General features: G+C 41.2%; 2 protein-coding genes across 4 annotated transcripts; one reads left to right on the forward strand and one right to left on the reverse strand.

Annotated features, from left to right (window-relative positions):
• Window positions 1–1958: 1958 nt before the first annotated feature.
• LOC103064803 (uncharacterized) lies at window positions 1959–18159 on the reverse strand. 2 transcript variants are annotated; one of them, XM_007442607.3, is made up of 7 exons: window positions 17827–18159; window positions 12623–12706; window positions 7528–7614; window positions 6751–6885; window positions 5981–6129; window positions 4007–4107; window positions 1959–2611 (listed from the first exon to the last, which is right to left on the reverse strand). In XM_007442607.3, the coding sequence occupies exons 1-7, from the start codon at window positions 17891–17893 to the stop codon at window positions 2482–2484; spliced, it is 753 nt and encodes a 250-aa protein (XP_007442669.3). In that variant the 5' UTR covers window positions 17894–18159; the 3' UTR covers window positions 1959–2481. The 2 variants fall into 2 exon arrangements, with proteins under 2 accessions (XP_007442669.3, XP_087989655.1); XM_088133529.1 differs by having other exon boundaries at window positions 17738–17926.
• Window positions 18160–18225: 66 nt separating this feature from the next.
• On the forward strand, window positions 18226–20064 carry TRAPPC5 (trafficking protein particle complex subunit 5). Of its 2 annotated transcripts, none has more exons than XM_007442605.4 (2): window positions 18226–18338; window positions 19455–20064. In XM_007442605.4, the coding sequence occupies exon 2, from the start codon at window positions 19462–19464 to the stop codon at window positions 20026–20028; it is 567 nt and encodes a 188-aa protein (XP_007442667.1). In that variant the 5' UTR covers window positions 18226–18338; window positions 19455–19461; the 3' UTR covers window positions 20029–20064. The 2 variants fall into 2 exon arrangements, with proteins under 2 accessions (XP_007442667.1, XP_007442668.1); XM_007442606.4 differs by having other exon boundaries at window positions 18239–18338; window positions 19458–20064.
• Window positions 20065–21184: the final 1120 nt, after the last annotated feature.

The raw sequence follows: 21184 nt of genomic DNA on the forward strand, positions 1-21184 counted from the left end.
CTGGTCTGTCCTCAGTGACTTATCAGCTACACACATGCCTTTCCTGACTCATGTATGGCTGGAGGGAGCGTGACAAGTTGGATCTGGGAAGTTGTCCATTCCTCACTCCAGTAGGGGGTTATGCTGGCAGCCTTATAACAGGATATAGTGCAACTCTTCCTCACAAAGTCCTTTTTGGATATAGCTATTCTGGATAATTATCACACCATCTGCAACTTTTCCTTTTTACAGCTGGTTACTGAAACACTGGCGGTGGGAGCTGATTCTAGAATGACCAGGAAAAAGCAGATGATCTGTACCAGTCAGGATTCAACCCTGGGCATGGAAGAGAGATGGCATTGGTTGCTAAGTGGTTGTTTTTTGGCAGGACTTGGACAGGAATAATGCTTCCTCCTAGTTCTCTTAGACCCTATGTTATCTCCTGGACCATCTGTGAGGGTTGGAGGTACTAGTTCACAGTGTGTCAAGCCCCTAACAGCAGCACATGGCCAAGAAAGCAAGATTCACCACAGCCTCATTAATCAGACTTCAATCAATCACCAAAGTCTCATTAATCGGCTAAGAAAAAGAGGTTAATTTACAGAATCTTGGAAATTAGATGAGCAACCTTCATTTATTAGTACAGTGAGTATATGAAGACAGGGTCTCTGTGAGCTGCTTTACCCTTTCTCATAGAATCCCTAATTGATGGACTGATGCCTTGCTTAAAAGATAAGACTAAAATGTCCATCTGCTCTTTATCTACCATGTCTCAAAAACTTTCCCTTTTTCCTTCAGTCTCCAAGAATTCCCACATTCAGTGATTCTGCTCTTTGGGCAGTTTCAGTTGATGGTTGTGAAGAAGGAAAGATTGGCTCAGTGGCTGTGCCTTTATCATAAATCACAGCATTTAATTCTCTATCTACTGTTCTTCAACATTTATGTGAAGCCACTGTGGGAGATCATCCACTGCTGCCCTGGACTGCACTGCCATTAAAGTCTTATCCCAGTATCGGGAGACTGTTAGGGTCTAGGTGGATTTTTTTCCCTAACATTCAACTGGAATCCACTTTCCTATTGCATGATATGCATTTTATATTGTTGTGCTCTTCTACCAGTGCTTGAGTGCTAGTTCCAAGAAACTTCCTTTGCTGAAATACTGATTATGTATTGTAGATTGTACTAAGAATTACTAGATTTAGCAGGATTGGTATGCTCATGAAATTGGTGCAGATCAAGGCTGACAGACTGGAAAGTGTTGTGGGGAAGAAAAGATATACTGTAGGACTGATAGCATGAAATTATAGGGTTAGTTCTCTTGTCTTCCAAAAGATTGCTTTCACTAGCAACAAATTCAAGAGCTAGAACATGGCTGTCAAATGTAGTAGCTTCTACTTCTAAATTCCTAGCAAGAGACATTTCCTCATCATTATCAATTCATTATAGGAATACAAGTAGTTGTATGTTGGATGATGGTCACTGCACTAACTTTGCTTTTGAGAATGAAATTTCAGGCAGAACTTCACATGAACCCATTGGGCTATATTGTCCCCATGATTATTTGTATGAATTGTTTCCCGGGAGCATTGACTAAATGTCCCATATTTACTATGCTGCTGTTATCCCCAACCCATTTTGGCAAAATATTGCTGGAACAATGTTTTGAATTGAACAGCAGTGAAGCAATTACAGTTGTGAAACAATTACAATAGCATGCCATTAGGAATGCTATCAAGACAAGAAACATTTTTGCCAGAGCAAGTGAAATATGGGAAATTGCTTTTTCTTTCCTATTCTAGGATATGTTACTAATCCTTTGCATACAAGACCTGCTAAACACTCATACATTCATACTTAGTTATTTGGCCTATAAAATCTGCCATGAGTGTGATGTCCCAAACAAGTTTAAAATTATTAAATCTGTTCATGAATGTATAGTACAGATAACATTGAGAAAGGCAAGTCATTTGCTGAAAAATTCAAAACGAAATAACTTTATTGTGGTCATTATCCAGTTGCTGAAAAATTAATACAAGAGCAAAAAAACCCTTAAAAACCTGTAAAATTACAGATAGTTTTATTAAAAGCTCCTTTCCATCTGTTGGATATATTAATGACATTTATGTCACATATTACCTTTATCCATACAAGTGTATTCAACTGTTTTTCAAGATAGAATGATTGAATATGGATGCTTCTTTTTTCCTTAAAATTACAAATATCCTTAAAATTTTATTTTGGTTTTTTAATATGCTTCTTCTTATATTTTAATTTTTTTACCCTCATCTTTATTGTTTCAATAAAATAAAAACAAAAAACCAAGAACAGACAAACGATGCTTCCTAGCTAGCACCAGTTCTTAACTGGAATGTCTTATTCTGATTATTGCAGCATTTGAAAAACTGCAACTCCAAAAGAAATTAGATAGAAACTAGCAAATTATGAACTACATGGTTTTTCAAAATGAAAATGTAAACCTTACAAAATTGCATGTAACATTTCTTATGCTTGTTCTTTTTCACAAATATAAGGAAAATATTCTGTACAAACAGTTTTCTTTTTCTTACTTTTAGAATTTTCTACTGAATTATACATACAGTCTTTTGTTTCATTATTTTCGATCGTTTGAGTTCTGTAAATAAAGAATGACAAGCATTAATTATTAGAGAAGGAGGATCTTTCCTACAGTGTCAGTTAAAGAATATATAAGTTCATGATGACTTTCAGCTTAAGGTCCTTTAACAGTGCTAAGGTATATATTTTTTTACAATCTACTGGAAGCAGAATTAAAATGATAGTTTTGCATGATACTTAAATATTGCTATTTGCTCTGAGAAATATTGCATATCATGGTTTTACATATTATTTATCTCATTCATCTCCCTCCCTCATCAACCTCTCCAGGCAGGAACAGGAATTAAGTAAATGTTTTGAAGAGGAACCAAAATTTATTTATTTATTTAGGGGATTTATATTGCTGCCCATCTCACATATGTGACTTTGGGCAGCTCAGAATATTAAAAAAATAAAAACATATACAAAAATATAAAACCTATAGTGGCCGGAAAAAAAATGACAAAGCCACAATCCAACATGCAACATAACCAAGCAAAAATGTTCTAGTGAGAGGGATAGCAATAGTGAAAAATCCAACAGCATTTTGCTAATCCACTGTGGACAGATTAACTGTGCAACAGTGTGTGAAGGCAGTTACAAAATAATATATGAGATTTGGAAGAAAAACAGAAAAGGGTGTCTGATCTTTGGCCCCAAACAGATACGTGTCTTTGCTGTAGTGCCTAACTGGCTGTTTTCTCATTTCTTCCCCTGGCATCTTCTTCCCAGTATACCACCCACCACTCAATCTGGGAAGGCAGCCGTGAAAGGAAAGACAGACTGCCCATCCCGCCTTCTCACTCAGCTCCATGTGCCAGTGAACCTACCTATTGGCAGAAGGATTTTGAATTGAAGCAGGCCTTACAGTCTGCAGAGCCATGTTACATGAATTAGGGTATTCTACCATTAAGGATTTTCCCCAATATAAGATTGATAACTTTTCCTGGTAGCATCTCTGGTTAGGACTGTAATCCAGGACTTGACTTTTATGGAAGAGATACCACCAAGAGGTACACATTTCTTCCACAGTGTTGCTTGCAACAATGATTGTCCCTTTCCTCTCCAAACCGTCTACTATGGAAGAAGAAGAAACCTTTGAACTGCAGTCTGTAACAGACTCTTCTTTCATGGACAGATCTCCATGAAGCAGCCCTCTTTCTTTTGGGCAGATTAGAGAACATGGCAAGCGACAGTTTGTCCTGGCAAGTAAGAGGTTTTGAACCACTCCTCCCATGATGTAAAGGTGCCACCATAGTCAGAAAAATGTCTTAAAATGTTTTGAAAAACCCACTTCAATTCCATTCATCTGTGACTGCTTTCCTAGAGGTTTCTTCTCTCCTTTTATATCCTAAAAACTGTATCAGGAGATGAGTAATCAGAGAGAGAGCCATAATCAGTAACTTTCATTTACTTCTCAAGTAAAGGCATGCCATTCATCCACATCCACTTTCCTTTAGGGTACCTCCTGAGGCCAATCCAGTAACTAGAATTTTTTTGATGGTCCAGAAAGTTCTGGGGAAAGATGAAAGCAAAAAGGATTATATTAATGTCTGGAGCTATGACTGAGACCCAGTTCATTGAATCAGGATTAGGGGTACTGGTAACATTCACCCAAACCAGGATTGCAACAGATTTAAGTTTATGGAATTTCACTTTCTTTAAAGCAATGTAAGATATTCGGAAAAATTGTACCTGAAAGTCTTAATATTAAGTAAAAATATTACAAACACAGAGATGTGAGTAAATAAATCTCACTATTTCTACTGAAAGGAAAATGCAAAGTTTTTCCAGACCACCACCCAGCAGCAAGCTGGAACAGAGGGTTCAGAGGAGAGATTTGGAATAACAGCCTGATCAGCAATTTTTATGCCAATATAATTTTCTGGTGACTTGAGGCTGCACTTTAGCTCAGCAGTGGGGAAGGCCCTGAAACAACTTTTAGTTGTCTTTTGTTCTTGTACTGGGATTAAGGTAATATTTTCCCCTTATCCCAACACTGTTGAAGGACATTCGCAAGATATATAAAATCCATTTGGATTTTTTTACACATTATCTTGGAAGGAATTCAGGTGATTTCAGTGACCTGAGTGACAGTGGCCATAGAGGAAGGGTAGGGGTTAGCAATGGGGATAACACATTTGATGCTGGTGTAGCTTTCTGAAAACGCAAAGATGAATGGACAGCATTTCAGCTGAACAGTGGAAAGGTCTGGGGTCTTCAGTAGACAAACATGGATTTGGGAATGTGGGGACTATTCAGTAAGCAGAGGAGAGTGAATGGATTTTGTCAGTTCAGGATTCATAGCATTCAGATGCAATGGAGACAGACACTGAAGAGAAGTAAGGACTATTATAGATTGATAAAGTGGAAGGCAACAAACATAATCACTGATAGTTCAATCGGTTCACCAAAGGTCCAGCCATGACCTGCTCTCCCAGAAAGAGCAACGAAAGCAAAGGTAGGGCCATGGGAAAAGTTTTTTAAGTTAAGTTTTTATTTTAAGTGCTTTTAACCTTGTGTTTACAAGAGTTGCCCTCAAAGCCCCAGCCAGATTCAAAACTGATATGAACTGCTGAGCAACATACCATGTAAACATAAAACATGGACCAAAGATCATGGCTTCAAGTGGAAAGAATTAAAGGGTAAAAATGCAAAGGGTGAAAAGTTCTTTAAACCGTGCTGCCAATTACAGACTACAAGATATTGTATTAAATATAAAGCTGTGACTCTTAATTTACAGGATACCTATTTTATATTAACAATGAAGTACTGTATGAATAAATACTAGCTCCATTAACTATTAATAAAAATATTAGAGCTATGAAGCAACAAGGAGCTTTGTGGCATGGGGTGGTACTCACAGTGTACCTCAAGGGAAGGCATCTTTCCCCAGGGATTGCACTGCACCTGCAGAGGACAACCTCACAACCCTGGGGGGGAAACACACCTGTTCTAAAGGGCTGCTGAGAGGCGTTAGGAGAATATCCCTTTGAAGTACCCTTTTGCCTTTGAATCTGAAGCACTGCATGTGATATTCCAACATGCATCAGAATAACGCAGCTTCCACTGGAATCTCCTAAACCTGCATACAGGTCAGCTAGCTAAAGGTGCTTGTGTTTTTTTTAAACAAGAGAGTCGTCTTCTTTTTGTGAAGGTTTCACGTCTTAATAACAGAGGAGGTTCAGGAGATATAATCTCCTCTTAAAATGTTAAGATCTATTTCACATACCTAATCTTAGCAGTCTTTAGGAAACAGCAGAAGAAAATTTGAACTACATGCGATTGCAAACGTTTGTATTGTGCCTTACATCTTGTAAGAATAGGACTGGGTGGGGAGGAAGAAAGTTTAGAGTGCAAGACAACCGCCCCATAAGGAATGGCTCACCTGTTTATCTGTATTATTTTCAATCACCACCAGGTGAGCGCTGAGGCTTTGGCAGATACTCATTGCCTTCTCCCAAGGGTGCTGATCAGCAGAGAAATAGTAGCAATTTGCCTGGAACTTCAACCAGCCTTCTGGACACTGAGGGATTACTGCAGGGCACAGACCCATGCAATATGGTAAGAGGGAGCTGGAAGGATCTATACTTCCAAAATTAATAGGTCCCACCCAGCATAGTACAAATACAAAACGTCTATCATCATTGCTGAGACTTTCATCCAACCCCGCCCCCCTCACTACAGCTTTTTAATGGTACATCAGTTAATATAATTTTCCCAGCCTCTGGATAGCTGAGGCATGTATATTTCTGAAGACATTCTCCACTTCTACACAGCCAAAGGCTTTATCATTTTTAGAGTAACAGTGAGAACTTTTTTCATCAAGAGGTCCCCACCTGCTGTGTTTCTGTAGGGATCCTTCTGGGATTGCTGAGAGCGCATAATCTTCTGCATCGGGGTGACTGAATGAACCAATCATCGCCCATGCAAGAGACATGCAGTAGCATGAGTCACCCACAATGTTGGTTGATTAGAAGGAAATAAAGGTAGCATAGTGAACATCTTGTTTTGTGGGAAAGTATTTCATTTTAGCTGAATTCATTTACTTCTTATGCCACATAAATGAGTTCTCTCACAGCGGAGTTTGATAACGACAACTAGCATGAATAGGCACAACAGCATCAGATGAGAATGCAACTGAAATGTTGAACATACATTTCAAACAGGCCAGCAGAAAAGCAGCTGTTGCCATCAACAGGGATACACACACGGAGATGTAAAGGATGATCATAGATGCTCTCGAAGAGAGGCAACCTATATGATTGGCAATCAGCACAGATGAAGGCACACCTGTAAATAACCAACAGAAAGCAAAGTGCCGATTATATTATGAGATGGCCGGTACTGGAAAGCAGAGCAAATGTATATAAGCAGAAGGAGGCATGTGTACAAAAGTGAGAATACTGGAAAATACATAAGCCTGAGTAAGTTACCCCGCTAATATGGGAAAGGGACACTGTGGGGTGTGAAAGGAAAGATGGGGTGAGATGGGTCAGTATAGTGCTACCCTGGCCATATGTCATCAACCTTTAGACCTTTTAAACCCGTTCTTCTAGGAGGACAGAGGGGTTTAAAAAATCAATCAGGAGTTCTGGTTTATAATCTATAGAAGACAGTATACAGTTCAGCAGAGAGAATAAGAGCCACCTAGACTCCAAAGTGCTTCAGGATAAAAATTAAACATCTAGAAGACTAGCAACAATTTCACAATCAAATATTCATAAGATCATCATCTCATTCCTCTGGTAGCACCATTAATAATATAGCAATTGTTTAAATAGGCATAAATAGGACCATGTGGGGGATAATTGAGGCCATAAGCATTTCTCCCCTGCACATTGAGACTCTTTAATCTTTCTCAAAGCAGGAAAAAAACCCATGATGTCTAAATTTGAATCCCAAGATCCTTTTGTGTTTTTAAGAATCTCATACCTGACTTTACTTTCATTGCTGCTGTTCTGTTTCGAGGTATGACATTCTCATAATTTCCTTCAGAATCGTCGAGATTGCTTCTGAAGACTAGAGAAAGAAACACGGCTAAGCTCAGCTCTTCTTTTTTTTAACCTTCATGATTGCATAAATGGCTATTACAGGAAAATATTTATGGTTAATCAGCCAGTATAAAGTGTGAACTGTAAACATTTCTGAGGACCTGCCACAGCACTGGATTTTTTCCTGCCATCTCCCATGACCTTGTTTTCTACTGTCTCCAGCCCAGGCAGTTGCACTTTAGTTGTGTTTTCTCTTCAGCTGGCAGCATCCAATGACAGCCCCCTATTACGTTGGAGGTGAAGTCAGGCGAGCAGTAATGGGCAGATTGGAGAGGGGCTTAATGGCTGTTTCAGGCTGACGTGAGCCGACCCCTCACCTCTAGCCTGCCACCGTTCTGCTCGAAAGAGTTGGATGCAGCAGGCTGTACAATGATCCTTTGGGTCTGTGTACGTGAGCACAATCTTGTTCCACCTGCATGCAAAGAGTTCCCTGCCGCAAGCAGATATCTACCCCTGTAACGCACTGCAAAGCCCTACTGCACTCCTGGCTATTCCTGAAGTTGACTTTAAAGATTCCACTTGCAGCGGGCTGGCAAAAGGACCAGGTTGATGCTCAGTCCAGACTAGGGCTTTTTCCTTTTAGGGACTGTTCTCTCCTCACTAGGCCCTGGGCCTTTCCTGTTTTCCCAGAGGCTTGGATGCCTTTATCCCTTGCCCTCACTTCCCCTATTCTCTCCCCTTTGACACTAGGATTTTTTAATTATTATTCTTTTGGTGCCTTCGAGTCAGTGTTGACTCCTGGCAACTGCCTGGGAAAGTCCCTGCAGTTTTCTTGTTAAGATTTCAGAGGTGGTTTGCCATTGCCTCCTTCCTGGGGCTGAGAGAGACTGGCACAAGGACATCCAGCTGGCTTTGGGCCTAAGGCGGGAGCAGAACTCATGGTCTCCCAGCTTCTAGCCTGGTACCTTAACCACTATACCAGTGTTGTCCAAACTTGGCCACTTTAAGATGAGTGGACTTCAACTCCCAGAATTCCCCAGCCAGCATTCTGGGAGTTGAAGTCCACTCATCTTAAAGTTGCCAAGTTTGGACAACACTGCACTATACCAAACTGGCTCTCACCAAACCTGACTCTAAGATAGGCCCTTTCTTTTTTCCCTTCGTTGTACCATCATCGCTCTGATGCTAAATAATCAAAGCAAAAGGGGAACAGGTTGTTCTTTCATTCCTACACTCCACTGCAGGCCCGTAGAAACTTGTAGCAAGGAAGAACTGATAGTTCAGCTTCATAGAAGCACAAGCAGCATTCACTGAAATGCTGCAGTTTTATTCCAGTCTGCCTATGCAGCAACTTAGGGGGTGGGAAAGCAAGGGGAGCTTGTGACATCCCATCTGGACAGAAACTCAACATGTGCCCACTGGGACGTATAATGTTGAATGGAGTCATGAACTTCTAGAATGGGTAGGGATGTGTCAGCCCCTCCAGGTAGACAAGGCCAGAAATCAACTCTGCAGGAAGGCTCAAATTGTTTTTACTGAGAGCAGGTATAGTAACCGAATCTTGCAAGTCTGATTGTGCTGTACCTCCTGCCCTTCCTATACCCATGCAAATTACAGAAGGCCCTGTCTGAGCTGTTTCTGCATACTTTCTGCTTGTTTTGGACTTAAGCCATGTTTTCCCCCTCAATGCTTTGGTAACGAACCTGGCCTATCTCTGTCAAAGTCATCTTCCTTGAGCTCTGCACAAAGTTCATTGATTTAATGGGCCCTCGTATGATCAATCCTGCAAGGTAATAATAGTTTAAAAAGTCAGCTGCCTGCCAGTGGAAAACATAGCAGCTTGGCAGCCCAGAAAATAATGGCTGCAGAGAGCAAAGATTAACGGGTGGAGAGAGGGGGTATGGCAGGCCCTGTAGTCAATCGGAGCTGGAGCTGCCAGTACTGCAGACCATCTGCTCGGATGGACTTAAAACGGATTAGGATGGAAAACAGCACTTTTAAAGCAGAAGCAGGAATGGGAGGGGCATGACATCATCCATCTCTACACTCTGGAAGTGGTGGGTGGCCTGTACTGACAATGGGGAAAGCAGAAAGCAGAGGTATCCGGAAATCAACACTTGTTGCCTAGCAAAAGGGAGAGAAATTGTAAATAAAAGTGCTGCTTTTTCATCAGCTCCCTTTGTGACTCCAAACTGTTTCTTCCTCTTTTTTAATGCCACTCAACAGGTTATGGGAAAATGGGTTATGGGAGGTGAGGCACAGGAAGGACTCAAATACTGGGCAGATACCTGAACTCAGCGCTCCCCAGCTCCCATTTCTCCTGCACTGCTGAGATTGTTGGATGTTTTCCAAACAATTGGTCAAATGCTGAAGTGGGAGGGCAGCAAAGCAGGGGGAGTCAACCAATCAATCTGCTTATCAGGTGCTCCACGTGCGTAATGAGGACAGCACTGCTCAGTCATGCTACTGGGCAAAATGCAGGCAAGATATAGATCAGCAACAAGACATCAAATGTCAAGCTAGCACCATATTCTGCCACTCACTATTGGACGGAGAACACTTTAACTCAGCAGTAGGAGAAGGCCCTGAGATTCTCACGGCTAGAAAACCTACAGGTCAAACCTTGTTAAAAAATACAAAGGTTTCCTATGAAATCATGTGTGTAAGGACAGCAGATGCCCAGCAAGGTGAACAACATAGCCACCAAAGGCCCTACTTCCCTTCTGGTCTATGGGTAAAAAAAAATGAGGAAAATGCATTTCTTTACATAATTTGTTTACAAGTTAGAGTACAGTGGGAGACCCAAATTCAAATCCACCCTAGTAATGGAAGCTCATTAGGAGTCTTTGGGCAATCATTCTCTCTCAGACCAACCTATCCGACCGGTTTGTTCTGGGGAAAAAATGGGAGGAGGGATTTCTATGTACACTTCATTTCCAGAATAACAGTCTAACAAAAAAATCAATAAAGAGCCTTAACAAAGATTCTGCCTAGGTCTCAAAATCCTTTCAGAATCAGGCCTTGTAAAGGAATTTGAAGCTGACGTGGGAAAGGTATGAGATGGCTGTTAAGGGAGGAAGGGAGGAGCAAGACATTAAGGGAAAACTTGGAGAAGAGATTACACAGTCCTAAAATGAAGGAAGTATGAAAAAGAATATCAAAATAACCTTCCCTTGATTTTGTTTAGTATAACATGGATCAGAGAGGAACTTGGACAGGCTTTCAAGATTCTGTTAATATATCCTACAATAATAAAACAGCATTCTTGGAATCTCTCCAGTGTCCCTTTCTTGACCTGGCCCAACTATCTACTCTTTATCCCTACCCTTCCCAAACCAAATGTAAATTAGCCACCTACAGTAGAATCTGGGGGAGGGGGGTGTCAAAATAGGCAAGATGGTGGTCGCAACATTGCAACTGGAGCCGCGCCCCTTTGGGCATGCACCGCTGATGCACCATACAAAAGCGGCAGGGCTTTTACAGCAATCCCCCTACAAAGCAGATTAGATTAAGGAATGTTCTGCATATTCCACTTAGCAAGTTTGATGGCTCTTCCCGGTGGCCAAGTTTGAGTGCTACCCAGCAGTCCTGGAGCCAGCAGAAGAGCATGCAAGCAGACCACCTCCTGTCCCCATTGGCCATCCCTATTCTGCCACGTTACTTATTGTGAGCCAAATTAAAGAAAGGGGCTGACTTCATTTAATTTCCTGCAAGCATCACCCATCGGTGAACAACCACAGATCACTTTCCCTAATGTGGATTGAGGTGAGTTTAGAGGGATGCTCAGAACAGGAGTTTAGCTCCTGTCAAATTGCTCAACTAGCAGTTGCTAACACTTCACTACGGTGAAGTGGGAGGGTGGTCTCCTCACATCTGCTCCTCCACTTCCATCACCTGTCAGACTATTTCTGAATATAGGTATAGTGCTGTTCCAAAAGTGTACTAAATCCAGATTCAGAAATAGCCCAGTTGACAGATTACAGGCATGGAGGAGGAGTGTAGGATGAAGTGGGGTGAAGTTCTGTTTGGCATCACTCCTGATAAGAGGTGCAGGGGCAAAAGGCCAAAGGTATGGACAGGAGCATGGGGTGAAGCAGAACTGAGCAACTGATCATGAGTTAGCTCTGCTCCTGACTAGTGCTGCAAGATCAAGGAATCCAGTTCTGTGCTAGAGAAGAGTTTTAGATCCACAAAACTGTACTTAGCCCAAACATCATAACCACAATCATCACCCTGGCCCGTGGATGGTGAAGGATGGTACCTGCTGTCTCACACCCAGCCTGGAATATAAGTAACTCTGCTGTGCTGTAAAACAGCTATAGAAAGTGCAGGTGCCCAAGACTGCCCCCAGGAGTATTTCCCGAAAAGGGGATAGTTTTAGTGCTCTTGTGCAAGTCTTCAGAGGTAGTAAAATAATGATAAAAATAATAATGGCCATATGAAACCCATTGTCAGCAGAAGCAGTGGAAAACCTGTAATGCGCTCATTGGTGACAGAACTAGCAACTCATGGCTCTGTCCGGTTTATGCCAACCTGTGTGTGTTTTCAGGAATCCATGCAAGGCCTGGAAAGTGCTATGCAACATCAGAGCAGCTTAAAGTGTCCAGTGGTAGGTAAGCAGTTCCCAGCCCTTGATCCCAACAGCAAATGTGGCCAATGAAGTGTGCCAGATCATATCTGTGGCACAATTGTGTGATGAGAAGAGAGAAAACACTTCTTTAAAACTGGAAGAGTTAAGGATGACTTTAAGCTGCCTCAGGTCTGAACTGGGGATGAGACAGTGGTAATTTCATGTAGACAAACCAGAAAAAAGTGGGTTACTGGAGCATTTTTAATTCCATGTGTGTTAACCTTCTGAGGCAGTCTGTGTTCTTCCAGAGTGAGCTAATCATTTATGTTCTTCTCTGAGATTTGTCTCATTATTTTAAAGCTGCTGCTGTCACAGAAGAGTATAATCTAGTACCACAAACAGTGGTCAAGTTGCCATAGAAAAAGATCCCTTTCATGGTTATTATTATTAGTAGCCTTGTTCCTACCTTTCATCTGGTCTCCCATGTTTTCTACTCCTCCGGTGTGATAGGGCTCCAGAATTTCTTCTAAAATGAGATGCAGCCACTTCCCTAAAGACAACCAGTGTTTTATTATGAGTGGATGACAATGCTCCTGTCTTGCAAAACTCCAGCAAGCTCTTCCTGTAGTTCAGATGCTACACACACACACACCCACACACACCCACACACACACTTTCATACTGTGACTTTTAGCTGCCCAGTCCCTTCATTGAGTGAGAGCTAACAAGGGAGGAAATGGCAGTTGTATAGGGAAAATGTGGTTAATGCTTGGGCAAATCCAGATAAGGTAGGCCTGTTTCAAAGGAAGTCAGGTCATTTAGGGAAAGGGAAAGATAGGGAACCACAGATCTAGGAAACATGAACTAGAACAAGGGCTTCAAAATATCTGGGGACAATGAGCACGTCTGCAACTTGAAAGACTGTCACGGGCACTGTCACAAAATGGTTTCTAATGGGAAAGGTGACTGCTAAGGTGTTTTGAATTTCCTAGTCTGCAAAGCAAAACTAACATGCCCAACAACCTCTGTTCAAGGTAGGGTTATCTTCTAAGCCAGGGTTCCTCAACCGTGGCAACTTTAAGACAGGTGGACTTCAACTCCCAGAATTCCCCAAGGCTGGCTGGGGAATTCTGGGAGTTGAAGTCCACCTGTCTTAAAGTTGCCAAGGTTGAGGAACCCTGTTCTAAGCTATGCAATATAAAGCCTCTTTTTGCACTCCTCAGTGTTTGCCCTAGCAGCCATTTCAGTCATGACAAATTGTAATGCACTGGAGGGCAGCATATCATTTTGCAGCATTTAGCTGTTCTAGGAAAAAAATAGTTTAAAAAGTCAGGGGAGTGCAGGGAAGATGGTAAACACCAAGGGAGATACCTGGGGTTAGGACAGTTTCCATAAGAGCCACCTTGGAGACCGTAGCAGATTTAGAAAATTTACTCATTTCTTTATATGGACAACCCTGTTTTCCCTCAGAGATGAAATGATAGCCAAGTTACCTCAGGGATCCTGCAGACTCACTGCAGTTTTAAACTATGCTTCCAGAAGAACCAAGGACTACATAAAAGTCATGTTCAAGGGTAAAAGAAATAAACAGTAAAGGAAAAAAATCATAATCGTTACAAAGAGGATTTTGTTAGCTTAGTCATTGGGGTAGGAATGAGTCCTGCCCCCAGTTTAGGCATATTTAATGCACTGGGACTCCACTGTGGTTCCCATTTTGACTCACTGTAGGCAGGCAGAACAACTTCCCAATTATGACACCACTTTTGAAAATACATCTGCAGCATTTATTGCACGTGTGTCCATAATAGGGCCAGCACTGCAGAATTAGATTGCTCTAAAAAAAAGAACAGATGAAACCACAGAGAATGTTTTTAACTACAATTTTAAAAACTTAATCTATATAGAAGTTTATGGAAATTAAATCTATAAAGGTTACCTTGTTGCTTCAATATAAGGTTGTTCTATTTCTCATCTGATTTTACTTTAGACAAAGCCCTTATTTTTTATTGATATGGTGTATTTGTAAATAATAGAGCCAGTTGGGCGGAGTTGTTAAGGTGCCAGGTTAGAAACTGGGAGACTGTTGAGTTCTAGTCCCGTCTTAGGCATGAAGCCAGCTGGGTGACTTTGGGTCAATCACTCCCTCTCAGCTCTAGGAAGCAGGCAAGGGCAAACCACTTCTGAAATCTTGACAAGAAAACTGCAGGGACCGGTCCAGGTGGTCACCAGGAGTCAAAAACTGACTTGAAGGCACACATATAATATTTGTAAATAAATTTCACTTGGTCAAAAATAGCCAAACAAAAAACAAAGAAAAAGAAAACACCAAATTATAAAAGAAGGGGGGGAAAAACTAAAAAAACCTCAAAACATATAAGACGTATATTTGCAGACATACATATATCAATACACCGAAGCCATGATTCACCAGTCATCTATAGCTGATCTATATTAATCAATTTTGCAAACCACTGAACAGTTGGAGCCATATGTTTGTCTTTCTGAAGCTGAACAGTAAGTCTTTTGGCTGTAAGTCTATTTTCTTTGTCCAGAAGTCAACTTCCATGTGATAGAGATAAATATTAAAAGAATATAACTATCTGAAAATATTGAATCTCAGACGTAAATTTAAATAAAGCATTAATTTTACTGCGCTTCCAACAACATTTTGTTTTGTATTTAGTTTTTTGTATTTAGTTAAGTATGTATGTATACATAAAGAAAAGAAAAAGAAAACATTACCCAGACAAACAAAAGAAAGCTACAAACGTACATAGTTCCTTCCCACTTGTTATTTCCACTTGGGCATAAGGAGTGCCTCCAGATTACAATTTAATTCTGCAATCCCTGTCCTTCACTTCCATAATTTTATGGAGAGGGACACGTAACACCGTTTCCCCATTGACACCTTCCTGTTTTCCTATCCCATTGCTTCTTCCTTCTTTTTTCATGTCAGAAAAAAAAAATCTATTCAGGAAGAAATGATGGAATAACTAAACACTACTTGATTTAAAAAAAAAAATCAAACCTACTTACACATATATACATCGTTTCACATAGTTTCACAAAATATACATTTTTCAATGCATTTAATTTGTTTTTTCCCAAAGTTTCCAACAGTTCTTGCATTAGCACTAGTAACTATTAACCTGAATGCACTCACTGAGCTTTAGTAATCAGCTTAGGGCTGTTATTTGCTCTTAAGATTTCTAATATAACACAAATCACAGGAAATGTAAAGGAATGGTAGGTTCTTTTGCTGACATACTTGTAATATTGAAAAAAGTGATCTTGTTAGCTATCAAGCTATCTGGGCCAGTAAGTACATTTTGAGAGCATGTTGTGAGCACTAGTGGTATGCAAAATATTTCAAATGTAAAACGTTTTGCAATTGAAACACATTTAGAATTTTTTGTCATGAATAGCATAGCAATAGAGCTATACTGAAAGTCTTCAATAGAGCTTATGGGCACCATTTCACTCATAGACATTTCCTGTGGCACCAATCAGGTTCCTCTCTCCCATCCATTGTTTAAAATTTACTTTTTAATTTAGCTTGGCAGAGCAAAGCACCTAGCTCACAAACACTTGCCATCTTAATTTCCAATTACCATAATGCCTTTGGTGGGGGAAACTATGGGTGTTTTGGAAGAACTAGGGAACTTTCTGGGACTAAAGGAGAATAATATAGGGATGCCTTTCTGATGGATGAATGGACTTGTAGTTATGTGTATGGAATGGTAGTGTTGTTTGGTGCTGAATGAGAAGAGTGGGAGTGTGGTTAATGAGAAGATACCTAAGCATTCTTCCTCTATTCCTTTAAATACAGAACATGGAAGAAATATGAGGGAGGTTTTGATAATGAATTCCTTCGTTAGCAAAAGGATAACTATTCAGTACAGGAGTTTGGAAAATTATATATGGTTACACTGTGCAGATTTACAAAGGCATAAAACTCTCTCTGTCTTTCCTTCTTTTCTTGAAGAAACCAGAATATCTGTTTTTTGTAAATCCCATGACTCACCCAGCTTTACTTGTACCCACTGCCAGTTCTATGGAAAATAGAAACTTCCTCATTTATCCTCTCTATAACGCAATACTGTGGCGGTGTCTATTAAATTCACATGCTGAAACAAAAAGTTATATCTGCCTAATTTGGTATTCTTTTATTCGTTATGGGGGATATTCATTCCACTTCCTAGCTGTTTGTTCTGTTCACAGTACTTAAAATATATCTCCCTTTTCCAAAAGACTCTTGAGGTGAGCTCAGCTCCTGGTGACTCTATCCATGAAGTTTCCTTGACAGCATTATGGAAAAGGCTTCCATCAAGCACTTCAGGTGCTGGGAGGCAGATTCCCTGCTTCTCCTGCCACCATCTATCCTGGGCACTGTTGCTCTCTTTCTAGTGCTCCCACTGCCGAAAGAGCAATCAAAAGCTGCAGCACCAGTCACTCAGCTCCATGAGATCACAGACTTGATGGCTAAACAGCTGCTTCCTTTTCCACCTTCCATTTCTTCTTTCACTCCTCTGAGCCCTGACAGAGCTTGAAAGGGTGGGGAAGGAAGAGAAGCAGGAGGAAGCAGCTCTTTAGCTGTTCCTTCTCTGATCCTATATATCAGCTCCATGGATTACACCCTGGGGGGCAGGAGTAGTGGGAAGAGATGGCTATAGACAGAGAACCAAGTATGAAAGAATGAAACTGTCCTGCTGCTAAAAGCTGAAAGGCCCTGGGAAAGAGTGCCCAAGGACCAGAGGAAAATGGGTATGTCTGCAGGATCCTCGGAGCTGGGCAGAATCTGCCCTGACAGCATCATCCCCAGCACCCCTGTGGAGGCATCATAGATCAGTCATATGGCAACACCGCCAACCTATGCTGGGAGAACAGGGAAAACACTGCTTCTACAGTTAAATTTCCACATTTCCTCCATGATAGGTGTGTGTGTGTGAGAGAGAAAGGCTCTTGAGGACATGACCTTCAAAAATGGTTAGTGAAGTATTTTAATATTGTAGTTAGAAGGATGTGAAGAGTTACCACCACTTTAACATCAGTGAAGGCAGATGGCCTCAGCTATGGATTAGGAATGAGGATGCATGGTTAGTGAGACATTTTTAAGCCAGCTGGGGGTACACATAGATGAAGTATTGTACAGAATGGTCCTGACACTCATTATTTTAGGGAAAGTAGTACCATTGGGAGTTTTTATGGTGATGTATTGACATATTGCATGATATAAAGTTTATTTACATGAATATTTGAAGGTTCCCCTTTATTTGGTTTCTAAGAGAGCTGGAATACTACTAAAGAATTCCCTGCAGAAAGTGAAGGCAGCTCTCTTTTTCAACCAGCCAAGATCCAGATTGACTGTTTTCCTGCTAACCCAGAGGTCCCTCACCTCTTCCCTGAACGGGGAGAGAGAAGTAAAAAGCGACTCATTCCCTAAGGGTTGAGTCATTGTTTAAGGGCACTGTCCCAACAGACCCACAACTTTGAAAAGCAAAGGATAAAATTGAAAGGAATCAATTTTGGAATGGTCTTGGCCAACTGCAAACTAGAGTTTCACTGAACAAAATGATCAAACCTCAATCCATGTTTGTTTGACCCCAATATTTTTGATGAACCCTCTTGACAGTCATCATTCCTCCCTGGAATAACGAACTGGCCACACACCGAACCTCGGCGTTTCCTGCATTCTGATCTCGAAGCTCAGTAATGCTCGCTGTCCCAGTCCATACATTTAAACGAAGGGCAGAGAAAGAGGCATACGGAAAGAGTAATTGCGGCACGCATGCGTGGACCTGCCTTTCCCCGAGATTGCGTAATCGGAAATATTAATAACCATAGAGTGGACAGTTGATTACTATAATGATATTTTATACCGATCAAGCCTCCAGCTCCTTTCCTTTTGCTCTGGACTTGTGACACGTGCTAGACGTCTGTTTGAGAAGGTTCTGTGTCTCTTTACTGCCATCTAGCGGTCGCCCTTTGTTTTTGCAGGCTAGTTCGGGGAGCGCCACGGGAAACAAGCTCGTCCACGGTCTCGTTGCCATAGCGACGCCTCCGGGTTCCTGGTGCTTCCGCCGTGCGCCTGTTCTTTCCGGTCCTTCTGCCAGCGGCCGGAAAGGAGTCGCGCAGCCGGAAGGGAAAAGGAGCTGCAGTCGAGCGATTATTTCGTACTTTGGGTGAGAGACGGAGGGGGTGATTCGGGGGGCTTGGTTTGCAGGAGGAACGATGTAGCCTTCCTGTCGTGGTCCCGTTGCCCCAGTTCTCTAATTTGGAGGGAGGTCTCGCTCCAGGGGCAGTTGGTGTCTGTCGTGAGAAAGATATTGTCTGGCTTATGTACGTTAAGGAAGCTTGACTATCGGATAGCTGACATGGCTTCTCCCAAGGAAACCTTGTGCGATGTAACGTTGCAGGGGCACTTTAGTAATCCATAGGACCTTCACAGACAGCAAAACAGTTTGGGAACACCCCCCCCCGGTAGTCTGAAGGAAACTCTCACTGAAAATGCGATAGTTGCTACTGTTCTATAATTGTGAAGCTGATAGCAGAAGCATCTAAATCATGCAGATACTGTCATCCAGAATGGTTTCACTTTGGCCAGCTAGAGGCTTCTGAAAAGCCAACAGAATGTACAGTAATGAAATTTATAATGTTCTGTTACTGCTATCAGTTTCATCTGAATCAGGACATTCTGCATGTTTATTATAAGTAGCAATCATTCATAGATCTGTTTTCTATTATTTTTTAAAAATATATATTTTAAATAACCACATTTAAATTAGTGGCTTTCACTCCAACTTAGTGGAATAATGTATTGTCGAAGGCTTTCACGGCCGGCATACGATGGCTGGTGTGGGTCTTCCAGGCTGTGTGGCCGTGGTCTTGAAGTTTTGTTTCCTAACGTTTCACCAGCACCTGTGACCGGCATCTTCAGAGTGCAGGAGCACAGACAGGAGCAGTTCTCTCTGTGCCCAGGGTGATGTGACCCTTCTAGAACACGGCCACACAGCCTGGAAGACCCACACCAGCCTTAGTGGAATAAATTTTATACATTAAATATTACACAATGTATAGTGTTTTCTTTCTAGTCTGAATCTCCCAACCATAAGTTTTAATTATTTTCTATTATAATCTCTAATTTCAAATGTGGAGGAAGACATTTCTATAGACATTGTCTGAATCACTGAAAAGGGTTTTCCTTTTTCTCTCCCCCCCCCCATGTTTCTTTATTTCTAAATTAAACAGCATCATATATTGTAGCCATGTGCTTATTGCCTCAATAACTTTTTTCTCAGTAGCACTATGGATGCGCGTTTTACTCGTGGAAAATCTGCAATCCTTGAACGTTCACTCACCCGACCCAAGACAGATGTAAGCCTCAGTGCCTTTTCCCTGCTGTTTTCTGAGATTGTGCAGTACTGCCAGAACAGGGTCTATTCTGTTTCTGAGCTTCAGAACAAACTTTCTGAGCTAGGCCAGCAGGTGGGAGCCCGTATCCTGGATGTGCTGGTAATGCGAGAGAAAAATGGTAAGCGAGAAACCAAGGTCATCAATATTCTGCTCTTCATCAAGGTGACTGTGTGGAAGGCTCTCTTTGGGAAAGAAGCTGACAAGCTTGAGCAAGCCAATGATGATGACAAGACCTACTATATTATTGAGAAAGAGCCTCTTATCAATACTTACATTTCAGTTCCCAAGGAGAACAGCACCCTCAACTGTGCCTCCTTCACTGCTGGCATTGTGGAGGCCATGCTCACTTGCAGTGGCTTCCCTGCTAAAGTCACAGCCCATTGGCACAAAGGGACCACACTCATGATTAAATTTGATGAGTCAGTTATAGCACGTGACAAAGCCCTGGATGGTCGCTGACTGTATTTTGTATAAATAAATTTGAATTGTCCTTGTGTATGTATGTATATATGAGTATGTATAGACACACACATTCTATGATAATGTAATTTATTCATATGTACTTTGAAATCCTGACTATATGTTAATGGTATTTGGTGAGGGGAAGCAAGATCCATCCAGCATCAGAAAAAGTTATTGTGTTCAGTAATGCTTTCCTCAACCTAGTTCTAATCAGATAATCTGCAGTATACTTCATCCTTGACCACTAGACATTCTGAGAAGAGTTGTAATCTCAAATATCTGGAGGACATCAGTCTGGGAAAGGCAGTTAATTACATTTCTTTGTTTCCATCCTGATGAAGTTATGGATATTAATGAAAAAATGTATGCTGTACCATCAAGTTGCTTACTCATGCTGTTGGTTTTAGTTAGCCCTATCAATTATTCATGACTATTGCAGTCAACTTCCTGTGTGTAGTAAGAAGCGGGACCTATGTTGATATTTCATCTAAAATTATGTTTTTTTAGAGCTAGTAGATGCAGTGGTCAAGAGTAAGGGTTTTGCCTATCTTTGTGAAGTGTACTCTTCACTGACTATGCTGTTTCTGCTCTGAGCACTAGAAGGAGACAATCTACTTAACTATCTACCTGCAGAAAACATGATAGATTATCAAGTAAAGCTCCTTTGAGAGTTGGGCCAAGAACCATATGTATTTCCTGTCAGCTTAATCAGCCCTTCAAACAGCTCTTTCCTGCTATGCTTTGAGAAAGGTGGAATGATTACAACTGTGATATACACAGTTATCTCTTTTTTAGAAAAGATAAATGAAAAGACCATGAGCATAGAGTTCATACAGAACATTAAGCTATAGCTTATGTATATGGGTAGAATGGAACTCATGGCAAGTGCCAACTTGAACATTTCCTCGAATTCATCTAAATAATCCAACGTTTATAGTTAACCTGCTTAATAATTAACCAGAGTTTCTTCAATCCTGGTTTTGGGGGCAAAATGAAAATTAGTCCTGGTTTATTTCTTCTGCCAGCTGCAAGTGGAATAGTTCATTGTGTTTTCAAGCCTTGGCCTAAACTCTATTCATATATGTAGTTTTAACCAGCTTTACCAACCAAAGACCTGTTAATATTTTAGGGTGAAACTTTAATCAAATTCCCA

The sequence above is a fragment of the Python bivittatus genome, unplaced genomic scaffold (assembly GCF_059951505.1).
Source record: "Python bivittatus isolate LINGU-HERP-01145 unplaced genomic scaffold, Pbiv_v1 ctg000080_np1212, whole genome shotgun sequence".
Lineage (NCBI taxonomy): Eukaryota > Metazoa > Chordata > Lepidosauria > Squamata > Pythonidae > Python > Python bivittatus.

What these genes read in the sequence shown, in the direction of transcription:
- LOC103064803 (XM_007442607.3), bottom strand. Translation starts at nt 17,893, where the DNA reads ATGTATGGACTGGGACAGCGAGCATTACTGAGCTTCGAGATCAGAATG. An exon ending in AGCAATGAAAGTAAAGTCAG is followed by an intron (nt 6,886 to 7,527) that starts GTATGAGATTCT and finishes GGTTATTTACAG; the next exon opens with GTGTGCCTTCATCTGTGCTG. An exon ending in GGCATGCCTTTACTTGAGAA is followed by an intron (nt 2,612 to 4,006) that starts GTAAATGAAAGT and finishes CTTTATTTACAG; the next exon opens with AACTCAAACGATCGAAAATA.
- TRAPPC5 (XM_007442605.4), top strand. Translation starts at nt 19,462, where the DNA reads ATGGATGCGCGTTTTACTCGTGGAAAATCTGCAATCCTTGAACGTTCA.